This window comes from Camelus ferus, chromosome 11 (assembly GCF_009834535.1).
Source record: "Camelus ferus isolate YT-003-E chromosome 11, BCGSAC_Cfer_1.0, whole genome shotgun sequence".
Taxonomy (NCBI): domain Eukaryota; kingdom Metazoa; phylum Chordata; class Mammalia; order Artiodactyla; family Camelidae; genus Camelus; species Camelus ferus.
Window position 1 is genome coordinate 68804636 of NC_045706.1, and position 15814 is coordinate 68820449.

A 15814-nucleotide genomic window follows, 5' to 3' on the forward strand; every position below is an offset into this window, starting at 1 on the left:
CTTTAATCCATTTGGAGTTTATTTTTATACATGGTGTGAGGAAATGTTCTAATCTCATTCTTTTGCATGTAGTTGTCCAATTTCCCCAGCACTACTTGTTGAAAAGACTGTCTTTTCCCCATTGTATATTCTTGCCTCTTTTGTCATAATTGACCGTAAGTGCGTTGGTTTATTTTTGGGCTCTCTATTCTGTTCCATTGATCCGTCTGTCTGTTTTTGTGCCAGTACCATGCTGTTCTGATCACTGTAGCTTTGTAGTATATTCAGTCTGAAGTCAGGGAGTGTGATACTTCCAGCTTAGCTCTTTTTTCTCAAGATTGCTTTGGCTACTCAGGGTCCCCTGTGGTTCCATACAAGTTTTAGGATTATCTGTTCTAGTTCTGTGAAAAATGTTATGGATGTTTTGATAGCGATTGTATTAAATCTGTAGATTGTTTTGGGTAGTATGGACATCCAGCACTTGAGTGTGGGTTATCCTTCCATTTCTTTGTATCGTCTTCAGTTGCCTGTATCTTTTTTTTTTTTTTTTAGTTTTATAGATTTTTAGTTTATACATTTTTAGCTCTTTCACCTCCTTGTTTAAGTTTATTTCCAGGCATTTTTATTCTTTTTGATGTGATTCTTGCTTTCTCTTTCCGACAAATCATTATTAGTGTATAGAAAAGCAAAAGATTTCTGATAGTAATCTTGTATCCTGCAATTTTTCTGAATTCATCTATTAGTTCAAATAGTTTTTTGGTCGCGACTTCAGGGCTTTTATATATTGTTTCTTGTAATCTGCAAATAATGACAGTTTTCCTTTTTAACTTCTGATTTGCATGTCTTTTACTTCTTTTTTTGTGTAGGATTGCTGTGGCTAGGACCTCCAGGACTATGTTAAATAGAAGTGGCAAGAGTGGGCATCCTTGTCCTGTTCCTGATTTTAGAGGAAAAGCTTTCAGTCATAAACTTCTTTCTTAGAACTGCTGTTGCTGCATCTGATAGATTTTGGCAAGGTTTTAAATTTTCATTTGTCACAAAGTATTTTCTGATTTCCTCTTTGATTTCTTTATTTTATTCATAGCATGTTGCTTAGTCTCCTAGCGTTTTTTTTTTTTTTTTTTTCATTTTTTCTTTTTGTAATTGATTTCTGGTTTCACACTGTTGTGGTTGGAATGAATGTTTGATATAACTTCTGTTCTCTTAAGTTTGTTGAGTCTTGTTTTGTGGCCTAGCCTGTGATCTATCCTGGAGAACATTCCATGTGCACTTGAAAAAAATGTGTATTCTCCTGTTTTGGGATGTAATATCCTATAGATAGATATAGATATCTTACAGATACCCGACTGGTCTTATGTGTCATTTAAGACCACTGTTTCCTTATTGATTTTCTGTCTGGATGATTGACTGTCCATTGATTTAAGTGGACTGTTAAAATCCCTTACTATTATTGTATTGTTGTCAATTTCTCCCTTTATATCTGTTAATATTTATTTACTGTTAATATTTATCTCTTATATCTGTTAATATTTCTTTACACATTTATGTGCTCCTGTAGTAGGTGCATATATGTTAACAAATATTATATCCTCTTTTATTAAAATTAATCTTCTTATCATTATATAATGCCCTTCTTTGTTTTTTGTCACAGACTTTGTTTTAAAGTCTATCTTGTCTGATATGAGTATGGCCACTCCAGCTTTCTCATCATTTCCATTTGCATGGGCTATCTTTTTCCATCCCTTCTCTTTCAGTCTATGTGTGTCTTTACCTCTGAAGTGAGTCTTTTGTAAGCAGCATGTAGTTGGGTCTTGTCTTTTTTTCGTACAATCAGCCATCCTATATCTTTGATTTGAGCATTTAGTCCATTGACATTTAAAGTGATTATTGATAGATGTGTACTTTTTGCCATTTTCTTACTTGTTTTCCAGTTGTTTTTGTAGTTCTTCTCTGTTCTTTCCTTTGTCCTTTAGTCTCCTCCTCTGTGGTTTGGTTATCTGCTTTAGTGGTATGCTAGTGTTCCCTTCTAGTTTTTGTGTATCTATTGTAGGTTTTTGATTTGTGGTTGACCTATAACTATATCTGCTTGTTTTAAACTGATAGTCATTTAAGTTCAAACACATTCTAAAAGTTCTACATTTTTTACTCCCATCCCTGATGTTTTGTGTTTTTGATGTGATATTTTACATCTTCATGTTTATCCCTTAACTATTTATTGTAGTTACAGTTGATTTTACAGTTTTTGTCTTTTAATCTTTGTACTAATTTATTTAAGTGGTTTATCCACAGTCTTTACTATATATTTCCCTTTATAAATGAGGCTTTTCCTTTCCTATAAATGCTTTCTTCATCTTGTAGCCTTTTCTTTTCTACTAAAAGAAGACCCTTAAGCATTTCCTTTAGGGTAGGTTTAGTATTGTTGAACTCTTTCTTATTTTGCTTGCCTGAGAGGTTCTCTCTCCTTCAATTCTGAATGACAAACTTGCTGCATAGAGTCTCGTAGGTTTTAGCTTTTTCCCTTTTAGCACTTTATATACATCATGTGACTCCCTTCTGGCCTGCAAAGTGTCTGCAGAAAAATCAGCTGATAGCCTTACGGGGGTCTCCTTGTATGCGAGTCTTTGTTTTGCTCTTGCTGCCTTTAGAATTCTCTATCTTTAACTTTTCCATTTTAATTATGACATGTCTTGCTGTATGTCTGTTTGGGTTCATCTTGTTTGGGACGCTCTGCTTCCCAGGCCTGGATATCTGTTTCCTTCTTCAGGTTTGGGAAGTTTTCAGCTATACATTCATCAAATACATTTTAGACTCTTTTTCTCTGTTCTCTGTCTCTTCTCCTTCTAGGAACCCTAAAATGTGAATGTTAGTTTGCTTGATATTGTCCCAGAGGTCCCTTAAACATTTCTTGTCTTTTAAAAATTTTCTTTTCTTTTTGTTTTTCTGATTGGGTGATGTCTATCCATTATTCTATCTTCTAGATCACTTACACGTTTATCTGTATCATCTACTCTGCTGTTAATTCCTTATGGTGTGTTTTTCATTTCAGTTTTTGTATTCTTTAGCTATGATGGTTCTTATTTATATTTTCTAGTTCTTCATTAAAATTATCACTGCTTTCTCCATTCTTTTCCCTAGTTCTGTTAGCATTCTTATTACTAATGCTCTGAAACTCTAATCTGGTAAATTATTTATCTCTGTTTCACTAGTTTGTTCAGGAGTTTTTTCTTCTTTTTCTTCTTTTTCATTTGAGACAAATTTCTCTGTCTTCTCATTTTGTTGAACTTTCTCTGTCTCTACGACATCAGGTGAAACAGTTACCTATCCCAGTCCTGAACACGTGTCCTTCCAGGTGTGAGAGCATCCCTGTGCAATCTGTGTGTGCCCAGTGGCTCTGGTGGGAGAGCTGGATCTGACGTGAGCATGAGTCATGACTTTCCACAGGGTGTTCTGGCAACTGTCACCATGGTGGCAGGTGGGACTGGAGATGGAGCGTCTAGAGCCAGAGCCAGGTGGCAGCCAGGGCTTCTCTTGTGCATGGTGACTGACACTTCCCTTTTAGAGGCAGGGTAGGGTCCCAAATGGCTGGAGCAGAAGCCTTGCGGGTTGGGTACAAACAAGCTGGTTTCATTTCTTTTAAGTGTGCACTCTCTTCGCTCCTAGCATCAGCACCTTGCCCTGGAGGGGAGTAGTGCTGGAGCAAGCGGGGAAGGGCTAGAGTGGGCGCTTTAATGTGGGTGGCGCACGCCCTGGAGTGATCCCAACATGCCAGTCAGAGCTTGAGACAGCTCCTGACTTGCCTCCTTGAGAGCCAGCAACGGCCACCCTCATCGCCTTCCAGATGCCGTCCCAGGTCTAACCCATTTTCATCCCTCACACCTGAGTACTCTCCCCGGCGATGGCAGTCCTTGCCCTAGTGTGGAGCTGCACCGGAGCAAGAGGACTTGGAACATGTGCTCGGCATGTGCTAGGGCACGTGCTGTGGTGGCCAGGGCAAACCTCCAGAGTCCCGGGCAGTTCCGATCTGCTGCCTCCACCTTGTTTCAGGAGTAAGCGAGCATTTGTGCACTCTTCATGAGTGGAATCTAGGCTTCTTACAGCCCCACTCTCAGTCCCACTGCTATTCTAAGCAGCTAAGCAGACTTGTCTTCCTGGTGTCGGACCCCAGGGCTCAGGCACCCAATATGCAGTTAGAACCACTCACTCCCCAGGGAGGGTCTCCCAGTCTGTGCAGTCCCACCCTCTTTGTGTCCCCTCCCAGGGGCACAGGTCCTAGCCTGATCTCTCCTCTTCCCTTCCTACCCAACTCTGTGTGGGTCTTTCTTCCAGCCTTGGTTGTGCAGGAGTCAGTCTGCCAGTCTCCAGTTTGTTTTCAGTGGGAAGCCTTCCACATGGAGATGTGTTTTTGATGTGTTCAAGGGGGAGGTGAGCTCCACATCCTTCTACCCCTCCATTTTGGTCTCTTCTCCCCAGACGTTTTTAATGGAAGGATAAAAGAGAAGGACAATATGTCCTTTAATTCTGGGAAGGTAGTCAGTGTCAAAGGTGGCAAATTAGACGGTTTTTCAATGATGTCTTATATCTTTGAGATGGCTATTATCCCTTTGTTCCTCTGGCACTAAATAATAATTTATTACTTATTGTAATCTAAAAAACCAGTTTGGGAGTACACTTATAAAACAACATGGGAGTGTTTGATAATGTTAACAGCCTAGGGAATGTCCCCTAATCCTCTTATTGCTTGAGAGTGAAACAGGATTAGAGCTTGGACATGATTGTAAAAGGATATGAAACTTCCAGTTTTCTCTGTGCTACTCTTATTTGCAACCCAGGTCATCTCCATAAAGGATGATGTTTAGGACTTGGAATATTCTAAAGTTCAAGGCTTTGGAAAACCACACACTTACCCACAGCCTTTAAAATCATGTTTTTGGTTTGTTTCGATCAGCTTCATATTTAATTTGGGAAATAAACAGAGACCACTCAAATGAGAAGAAGTAAGTAATTCAAAGTTGGCTAGAACAAGGGAGTTGGCCACCATCATCTGCATTTTGACAGAGACTCCAGGGAAAGCTTTGTAATGGAAAAAAGGAAGCCTTCAGGTGTGATTAGAGGCTGCTGGAGGCTGCTAGTTAGAGCATCCCACGTGATTGGTTAGATTGGTTAGGGGAGCATATTTGGCTTTCTCTGGTTGGTTGGATTTCTCTAGTTGGAAGTAAGGACAAAAATTAGGGAGACTGTCAGTTATTAATCAAGTCCTGGCCATTTGGGGATGATTGCTACAGGGGTTATTGTTTGGCTTCCTGAACCATTTGCTAGAAATAATGGCCAGACTTCCTGCAACTCTCATTTGTACGTAGTATATTGGGTTCCTGGACTGGTTGTTGTAGATAATGGCTTGGTTTTCTGGGCTGGTGCTGTAGATTGTGGGTCAGAGTTTAATTTTTAGATATATTGTCTGGCCATGGTCCATTTGTATGTTCAGTTTCTTCTGGACTTTCTAAGAAAATAATCATGAATGCATGTGGAGATGATTATTGAAGAATTGTGTGTAGTATAAAAAAATTGAAGCAACCTAAATGTGTAACAATAGGGGTCTAGTTTAATAAATTATAATATATTAATGTAATATTATCTAACTTCCATTTTTGGATGATGTAGAAGAATATCTAATGTCATTAAATATTTATAATACTTTAAGATAAATATAGCAGTTACAAAGCTACGTCTGTATTATGACTTAATTTTTGAAAAAAAATGATGCCTAGAAAAAATTACTGGTGTATTATGTATCAAATTGGCTCTGGTATCAGCATGGTGGGGTTAAGAGTAACTTAAATTCTCTTCCTTTTCTCTAGTTTTAAATTATATGCCATTAATGTGTACTATTTTTAGAAACAAAAAATTCCTATAAATGTGTATTTTTTTCTCTTTTTTTAAATTGAAGTATAGTCAGTTTACAATGTTGTATCAATTTCTGGAGTGCAGCATAATAGTTCAGTCATACATATACATGTATATATTCCTTTTCATAATCTTTTTCATTTAAATATGTATTTTTAAAGGGAAAAAGAAAAAAATAACCTGTAGGTTCACATAAGTAATGTGCCCATTTAAGAGAAGAAAAGACTAAGATATTAAGAGATGGGAACAAATGAGTCCATATATGTGTAGTTTGAGGAGGTTGAGCTGTCTAAACGTACCTTCCTGAAATTTTTATGCAATGTGATTACTGGCTAAAGCTATTTGTTATAATAGCACTTTTTCACCAGTGTGTTTCTTGAAAACTGTGAAAATTTCTATCTTGACAAGCTGTCAAATGACATGCAAACATTTTTGTACCAAAGAAATTCTGTTTCACAGATGCACTGGGAATATTTACCTTCAGGAGTCCCAGAGAAGCCAGCAATGTTTCTCTGATTACTCGGAGTCTAAGGATGAAAAACTTTGTTTTATACGTAATGATGTGATTTATAAAGCAGGGAGGCTAGTATGATCTCACTTTTTGGAGGCTGAGGCCGACCTTGCTGGTCTTTCTGAACGGCATGTCTTGAAAGAGCCTGTAGGTTCAAACTATTCAGCTGCGTTCAGACAAAAATTGACGCAGAAGAAGACAGCTCTGGGTATCATTGGTCGTGGGAATACAGTGGACACAGTGACCTTAAAAGTGGCTGCTGGGGTTTGTCCTCAGGCAAGGAAGGCTGACCTCCCAGGGCAGATTCCACTTTGCATAATGGTGTAAACTAAGACCCTTGTTTTTGTCCATTACTTAGAGAAGATTCTAAAAATTCAAAACCTCAATATGTACCTATCGATCTTGGAATGCTTGCTTACCTTTAAATATTCTTAGCGTAACGAGCAGGGGTAGGATCTCACTGAGTCCTCCATGGGACCAAGCATTTGGTTGTTCCCATTCAGCCAGATTGAATGAGCAGCTGCTTCATGAAGAGACTGATTCTACCGTTAGCTTGAGAATTTAGATTCTGAGATGGAGAAGGAAAGATTTATAAAGTTTTAAAATGGTAAATGGAACCCGACTGCAAAATAGCCAGGGTATTTATGTAAATTTTTTTCATTAGATGCTGTCCACTTATGAGTTATGAACCTTTCAGGCCTAAGTCATCTACATGGGTTATTTTCAGCTGGGTAAGCCGGTGGTCACTGGAGTTATTTCAAGGAAGTCCTTCAGTCCGTATTAGTAGGTGGTCTTTGTGAATGTCTTAAATAACATGTCTCCGATATATATGTACTTTCAAAAGTCTAATTAGTAAAATGAAAATTTATTTACTATATTCTGAATTCACAGGAGCAGTTTAGATTTTCTCTCTAGTCTTGCTTCAGTTTTGGTACCTTATTTTCAAGTATTTTCTCACTGATCTCTTGTTTTATATTATGTTAACACATAAAACCATGTTTTTCAGATGACCGTTCCCAGGAGAAAAAGGAGGAAATCTTGGAAAGTGAAAAGCCCAGTGGACACAGTGCTAAGCAAGGAAAATCAGACATACAAAGTCAAGACCACACCAGTACCAGCCCCGGGCTCACTGAGCCCACCAAGATCCCGACCCTGTAAGGATAACGTACTTACTTAGTTTCACGTTGGTGCGGAGAGTGAAACAGCCTCATTGACTGGCTGCTTCTTTTAATGCTTTGTTAAGGATAAGGAGGTGTTCCGGATTGCTTTTGAAACGTGTGTATATGTTAAGTTTCCAGGGCAACAGACAAAGACAGATAATCTACAGGGTAACTTCCCAACAAGATAGTTCTGTGTTGCAAGTCATCAGTGGGCCTGAAACGTCGGTGCAAGATGAGATGTCTGTGGATGCTATGCATGTCTTCATTGATGAACATGGTAAGTCTTTAGAGCTCTGTACTCACGAGGAAGACAGGGTGAGGCTGGCAGCTTTCGCAAAGTCCCACGTGGTCTCTTAACCTGAGGACAGTTTTCCCTGCTATCCGAAAGGAGAGCGGTCCTATGAAACCTTCCCTAAACTAGAATGATGTAAAGCAAAGAAGCAGTTACCTAAGGATGCACAAAATAAACCAGTGTAAGACACAGATGCTCCTGGACAGTTCAAAGCTGTAGCGACTTGATGCCATGATGCTGGGTGTAGTTCCCGGGGAGGGAGCTTAGGGGTACCGCTCTCACTGCGTGGGGTGTGCACTGGCTCTGTAACAGCACCCTGCAAAACAGACACTGAATGCTGTTTTCACTTCTAGCCTGATTTTGTAGAAGCAAAAATCATTTTGGGATTTCTTTTGGTTAGCAAACAAAGGTTTTTAAAATTGAAGTGTTGTAAAGTGAACTTTTGAAAAGCAGGGGATACCTGCACTGGACTTTGAAACAAGAAGACTTAATTCTTTTTTGGTATATATATTTTTATTGAAGTGTAGTCAGTTTACAATGTTGTGTCAGTTTCTGGTGTACAGCCCAATGCTTCAGTCATACATAAACATACATATATTCGCTTTCACATTCTTTTTCACCATAGGTTGCTACAAGATATTGAATATAGTTCCCTGTGCTATACAGTATGAACTTGTTTATCTATTTTATATGTATTAGTATCTGCAAATCTCAAACTCCCAATTTATCCCTTCCCACCCCTCATTTCTCACAGGTAAGTTCTTAGAACACAGTGTGCGCCCTCCTTCCTCAGGGCCTTTGCACATGTCATGTCCCTATGCCCACATTATGCTATTTATCCTTCAGATCTCAATTCTAAAGAAAGTTCTTCAGGAAAACTCTTCCTGGACTCCCCAGGCTTAGTCAGGTTCCTCTGCTTTTTTACTCTCTTAATGGCCTATCCTTTTCCTTCTCTGAGACTATTACAGCTTCTAATTGTTTAATGATATAATAATTTGATTACTGACGTTTTCCCCCTCACAATTGTAAACTTCAGGAAGGCAATGTCTAGCACCTAGTAAATATTTATTGAATATATGCTGAAAATATGACCTTGATATATTTTAATGCTATTATTATAAATTTTTTAAAAAATTTTAATGCTATTATTATAAATTTATAATGCTATCATTATAAAAAATAGTTAAAGTAAAAGAAAGAAAGAGAGAAAGAAAAGAAAGAAAGAGAAAGAGAAAGAAAAGAAAAGAATCACTAAGTGCCAAGTTCAAGTTTCTGTGGATAAGCGGCATAGGTCCTAGTTTTTCTAGGATGAGTCTTGGGTTAAGTCCCTTATAGATCAATAAATGCTTGTTATTTTACTCTCAAAAGGATCCTGGTTTGGACAACAAATTACAGGTTACGCTGTCTATAGACCAGTAGTTTATAGTTTGAAGTGCTTTGGCATCTGTGGAAATACATGGTGACTTTTACACTACAAAGAAGAGCATTAGTACTTCTATGGAAGCCTCCAGACAGGCTGTGGTTGTCATTGTGAATGTCTCTCTTGGTGGGACAGCCTTCAAGTTGATGTCCAGCACTGCAGACTGCGTTGCCGCTGTTGGTAACAGACAAGGTTAATTACGCTCCCATGTCACCTGAAGAAGGTACTCCTAAAACCTCTTCTAGGGAGAGACCATTCACATTTACAAAGTGAACTGATTTTCACACCTCAATACCTTGAACCACATTAGCAGGCTAATTTAACTCCGCAGATTAATTCTGTCTCTTCCTTTTTCTCATTACTGGGCTGACACACCAGTCAGCCGCTATGCCGCTGTTCATCTGCAAACTCAAAGGTAGGGGTGGTCCCACCTGGTCAAAATCACACACTTAATAAGCCTCTTTTTGCACAGGATACCAAAAAAACCAAAAAAATAAAAAACAAAAAACCCACCCTGTTACGGCATTCACAGATCATTCTAACACATGAAGAGTTTAAAAACATTTTTTTTTTTTATTGAAGTGTAATTGATTTACAGTGTTAGTTTCAGGTGACACATGAAGAGATCATACAAACAATGCATTAAAAAGATTATTTAGAAGTGAATTAGCAATGGTGCAAATTAATCAGTCAAGAGCAATTAAGTAATAAGGAACTGAGTCAAACTTGTCTAGGCGTATTATCAGAGACATACATCAACATTATCTCAGGTTACACATTCTATGGAGAAGAACAAAGAATGGACCTCGATTACCAACAGTTGGTATTAAAATAGTCTAAAATGAGTTCCCTCTAACTGAAAAAAAGTACAAGCTGACATGATCATATACAAACAATTGTGTAATATTCTTTGCTGAAATTTTGCAGGGGAAATTAAATCCTGTTACTTAAAGTCTGGCAATCAGAAAGAAGGTCCTTTCCAGCATCACTCATCAAATTATGACGGCTTCTCTCACGCTCGGTGAGTGGGGCTTGTTTTCAGGTTTAGGGGTGTTGCTTTGCTTCGGGGCATGCAACTTACTCTGACTAAATGAGGTGAGGATGCTGGTGTTGAATGAATGTGCTGATCCGTCTGTAAGTGTCAAAGCATGTGGGGTTTGTGTGAAAGAAAAAGAAACTCTGATATGGTGGAATAATCAAAAAATAAACGGAACTGTTTTCATAGAAGCCACTTCCAAGAATATTCTATAGAATAGAACATGTAGGTATAAATAGACGGGACTCCATATAAACAATTATGCTCCCTTTGGGAGAGGCAGTGGTGCAGCTCAAGAATGTATTAAATTTGTTCCAAGGAGCGGACTAGAGATATAATCAGTTCTCATCTGCACTAATGAGGCAGGCTCTTTTGTAGATGGATGATCTGAACATCTTTTCTATTCTCCTTCAGAGTGCATCGAGTAACTTTCTTAATGACGTTAATTAAGTTGATATTGAATTAACTTGTGTATCCAGAGCATCCTTGGATTAATGGTGGTGCTCACTGGGCAAACTGTGTCTTATCAGTGGCAGACTGAATTCATCCTTTATCCTGGACTCCGAGATTCTTTGAGGATAACCCATCTGGATATGTCTCAGTTGCTTGCTCTGAGTGAGGAAGTAAATTTTTCATGTACATTTCTTTGTTTGTGTGCATATTTGTGGCTTTTGGGAAGACTTTCGTGGTGTAACGGAAATGCCTTAGGCTTCACGTCTGAAGAATATAAAAGGAGTTGTTGGAACTCTAATTCCAGACTCTGTGGTTCAGTGTTCCTTCCTAAGGTCAAAGTTTGCCTACCAGGGAAATTGAAGGGGGAGCCTCCAGTGTGAAAGTCTGTCCTTGTCCCTGCAAGCTGGCCTCCAGGTGGGATTCTGCTGTGTGCCAGCCTTTTAGCACATCCTCCTATCACCTTTGCTGCTTCTCACCTGCTCAGGAATGCTGGTGGCAGCCGTCATGGGAGATCCGATAGGTGCTGTAGGTGACAGCTCTCCTGGCCGCTCAGCTCCACCTGGGCCCCGACCCTGAAGCATCCTGCTTGTGGCCACAGTCAGTCCTGTGGGGAAACAGGCATGGTCTCTCCCTCCCCTGCGTGCCCTGCACTCCTTCTCTGTCTCCACTGGTACCCGCGTTCCCATCAAAACAGACAGAACAAAATCCTCCTTTTCCAGCCAAAACACGTGCAAAGCCCTCATGCACGTGGAGACCTCAGAGGCAAGGGACGCCTGGCATCCACATGTCCGCTCCAGCCTCCAGGAAGTTTGGTTACAGGGATGTGATGAATTGAGTCGTCTAAGGTGGCGGCTTCCTCCAGACAAAATGCTGAATGACTGGAGAACACGGCTTCAAAGCTGTCCTGCTAGTCTACAATCCTCCCTTGAAAGCAGTGGCATTTTTAAACGAAATTTGGAACAAATAGAAGCCTCTTCTTTTATCCCAGAATAAATTTACAAGACTTTTTCATTTTGATTTTCCTGGATAAATGTACTTCACTTTCCCCCTAGGGAAATACTTTAACTGCTTTTGCCTGTAATGCCAGTTAGAATAAGGCCACAGAGCCAGAGCCTGAGAAAACTAAAAATACACAGTGTGCAGGTAAGAATTGAAGCGGGTGCGGATGGGGTTTTCAATAAGCCCCTCCTCCTCAGACCAGGCCTCCCCGAGAGACACCCATGCCCTCACCCTCTCCCCTAATTTCTCTCTCTTCATTAAATTTCCCCCAACTCTGGCTTTTTTTCATTTCCTCTGCATTTGCTTTCCCTGTGAGAGCTCTTTCCTGTTTAACCTGCCCTCCACTCTGAGGCCTGCTTCGGCTTAGATCTGCCGCAGCGCATTCATTCACTCTTGGCAAAAGAGCTTCGGGCGAGGGGAGGTTTGGGCCCTGCTGGTGTTGGAGGGATGGTGCAGAATGTCTTTGTGCTGAGCTTTCCTGTGAAGCCATGTGACTTAGTGGAGAGTGTCAAGATGTCAGCCCCTTCCTAGATCTGCCTTTTCATGTCCAGGGAACCTTTAGACCTTTTCTGTTACACACGAGAGAAATCCAAGTCAAATGGGCTTCATCAAAATGGGAATTTGGGGCCGTGTGATGGAGGTGTCTTCACGGGTGTCGCTTCTCTTTCTCCGTCAGTCTCTCATTCGGCTGTCTTCCACCCTCAAACACATCCTGACCGTCAGAAGATGCCGGTAGTAGCCCCACTCCATGTCTTCCCTCTTCAAGTCCAGCGGGGAGCACATGCTCCTTTCCCATGAGCCCCAGTGTAAGTCTCATTGTGGGACTTCTTTGTTCTGACTGGGGCCACGAGCCCTGAGCCCAGTCACCAAGGCAGTACTTGGCTTGGGTCTGCGTGCATCCGCTGACCTGGCATTGCAGGTTCCTGCTGAGGAAGTAGTGGGGTGGCTCTTCAGAGGGGCATCTGGAGTAGGATGGATGGATGCTCGGCAGCAGAACTCAACAGATGACCCCAGAGGACTCTCTTTCCAGCAAAATGGCAATTCGATTAATTACTATGCTTCTTTAAAGAGAATAATGATCACTTTTTATAAAAGCAACTTTCTTTTAAAGAGAAACTTTGAGCAATGTCCCTAGTTGTCTCTTACATTTCTTGGTTTTTTTTTTAATTGTCTTTTAAAAAAATTATTTATTTATTAATTGAAGTATAGTTGGTTTACAATGTTGTGTTAGTTTCTGGTGTACAGCATAGTGATTCAGTTATCCATATATATATTTCATATTCTTTTTCATTATAGGCTATTACAAGATTTTGAATATAGTTCCCTGTGCTGTCCAGTAGGACCTTGTTATTTATCTATTTTACATATATTAGTGTGTATCTAATAATCCCAAACTTCCAATTTATCCCTCCACCCTACCCCTGTCCTCCCTGGTAACCATAAGTTTGTTTCCTATGTCTGTGAGTCTGAGCCTGAGTCACATAGGTTTCTTGTACGTGAACATTCTGATGGACAGGGTCTTGGTCCACATGCTAAGAGCTAAGTCTTTGACAACCTACTCTTTCCCCAAGGGAATTTGACAAGGCGTTGGTCCTAAGAGTTCTAGGAAAGAACGCATAGCTTCTCTTTCTTGGGCTTAGAAAAATAAAATAATGTACACATTTGTATAGGCTATTATTGGAGAATATAACTGTCCTCAACACTGTCTGCTCTATCAAATAAGTTAGTCCTGTAGAGGGAACTTTGTTATAGATGTTGTGGTCATTCAGGACCGTGGACAGAGGGGATGGACAGTGCTTCCTGTCTGGTACAGGAGCACAAAACTTCACTCACTTCACTTAGCAAAATCACAGCATTGAAGCTGTTCCCCTGCTGTTCTGGAAAAGCAGATCTGGGGCTGCCATCTGTTTAATTCATGCTCAGGAAAATGGCTCAGTCCTGCGTAGAGTTGGATGAGCTTCTGGATCTAAACTGCTGTCTGACAGGCTGAGGGTGGATAGTCCCACAGTCTCACACTCCTCCCCAGACTCAGAGACGTTGAAAGCTGTGCCACCCATTCGTGGGAGGCTACTTCCTTTGGATTTGTAATAAGCCTTAGCTTCCATGGAAGCACATGATGGTTTGGGTATTGTTTGAATTAGCTGAATGAAAGAAAAACTGTGGTAAAATAGGTTGAAAGCAAGCAAGCTGGCTTAATTGAAATATGCTCATCCCTGCATTAGCATACCTGTGTGTGTGTGTGTGTGTGTGTGTGTGTGTGTGTGTGTGTGTGTAGGAGACCAGCACTCCTGTGTTGGTGCTACAGGTAAAGAACGCCATCAGAGCAGAACACAGCTGATCAAGGGCGTTGACAGCAGCTCAGGACTGTGTGACTTGGGTGGGCCAAGTCACTCACATCTTACACCTGTGTTCAGCTGTGCCTTGTCTTTCTCTGAGGAGCAACATTTATGGCCTTCTCTGGCCCTGCAAGGGAACATTTTCTTATAATGATTCTGATGTCAGCAGCCATCACTAATGAAAGATGCATTATGCACTAAGCACCATGCTAAATGTGAAATTATCTTTTTTCATGTGCACAACATAATGGAGGTAGGTGATATTAGCTTCATTTTACAAAAAAGGAAACAAAGACTGGATGCCCAATGTCAGTAGCTAGGGGGCGGCCAGTGGACACTTAAATCTCACCCTCTGCACATCTTCCCCACAGCAGGGGCCACAGCCTCAATGCCTTGGTGCCCAGGCAAGCTGTATAAGTAGGTGAAGCAGGCCCATGGCTGAATGGCAGGAGTGCTGGGTGCTGAGTCCTTTGGAAGGCATTTGTCCTGCCCCCAGAAGGCGGCTGCTTCTTGTTTTTTTCTCTTTGTATTTTTTTTTAAATTATAGTTGATTTATAATGTTGTGTCAGTTTCTAGTGTATAGCAAAGCGATTCAGTTTTTTTATATATATATGTATATATATATATACACACACAGTCTTTTTCAGATTCTTTTCCATGGTATGTTATTATAAGGTATTAAATATAGTTCCCTGTGCTATATAGTAGGTCCTTGTTGTTTATCTATTTTAGGCACAGTAGTGTATATGTGTTAATCCCAAACTCCTAATGTATCTCTCCCACCCCTTTTCCCTTTGGTAACCATAAGTTTGTTTTCTATCTCTGTGAGTCTGTTCTTGCTTTGTAAATAAGTTAATTTGTATCATTTTTTAGATTCCAAATATAAGTGATATCATATGATATTTGTCGTTCTCTGTCTGACTTACCTTTTCACTAATAATAATAATAACAACAACAATAATAAACTAATGATAATCTCTAGGTCCATCCATGTTGCTGCAAATGGCATTATTTCATTCTTTTTTATGGCTGAGTAGTATTCCATTGTATAAATATGCCACAGCTTCTTTATCCAGTCATCTGACAATGGACATTTGGGTTGCTTCCATGTCTTGGCTATTGTAAATAGTGCTGCTGTGGACATTGGGGTGCATGTGTCTTTCTGAATTATATTTTTATCCAGATATCTGCCCAGGAGTGGGATTGCAGGATCATATGGTAGCTCTATTTTTAGTTCTTTCAGAAACCTCCATACTGTTCTCCATAGTGGCTGTACCAAACTGCATTCCCAGCAGCAGTGTAGAAGTTTCCCTTTTCTTCACACCCTCTCCACCCTTGATCTTCAGTGTGCTTATACCAGCTCAGGAAGCCTAGGTGACCAGATTTCCCAGTTTTTTTTTCTACAGAGAAATACCTGTTTCCTTGTAAAAATTTATTTTGTTTAATGTTGTCTATTTAAATTTTTTTTTTGAAACACCACAGACCACGGATGACAGGTGTGTGGTTGGCTGTGGCCGACTCTGCTCTGAAGTCTGGGCCTTCACCCAGTGCTCGACACCCACGTGGAGCAGCCCCCCACTAACACGTGCGCTCTCAGTGCGCCCTTCCATGGCCCCTGCTCCCTAAGCAGGCGCACAGGCAGCCCGCTCCTCCAGGCCCGCTTCACAGCCCCAGGCCTCTCCCCTCCTCTCCCTGAGGCCCGTGTAGCCCACCGCCAGCCCTTCCTC

General features: G+C 40.5%; 1 protein-coding gene across 1 annotated transcript in view; it reads left to right on the plus strand.

Annotated features, from left to right (window-relative positions):
* The window catches only part of PCNX2 (pecanex 2), a 233437-nt gene that overhangs the window by 21818 nt on the left and 195805 nt on the right, over positions 1 to 15814 (plus strand). Inside the window, exons 6-8 of the mRNA XM_032490546.1 lie at positions 7398 to 7545; positions 7683 to 7828; positions 10191 to 10284. Coding sequence (XP_032346437.1) covers positions 7398 to 7545; positions 7683 to 7828; positions 10191 to 10284 — 388 coding nt within the window. The remainder of the gene's footprint in view (positions 1 to 7397; positions 7546 to 7682; positions 7829 to 10190; positions 10285 to 15814) is intronic.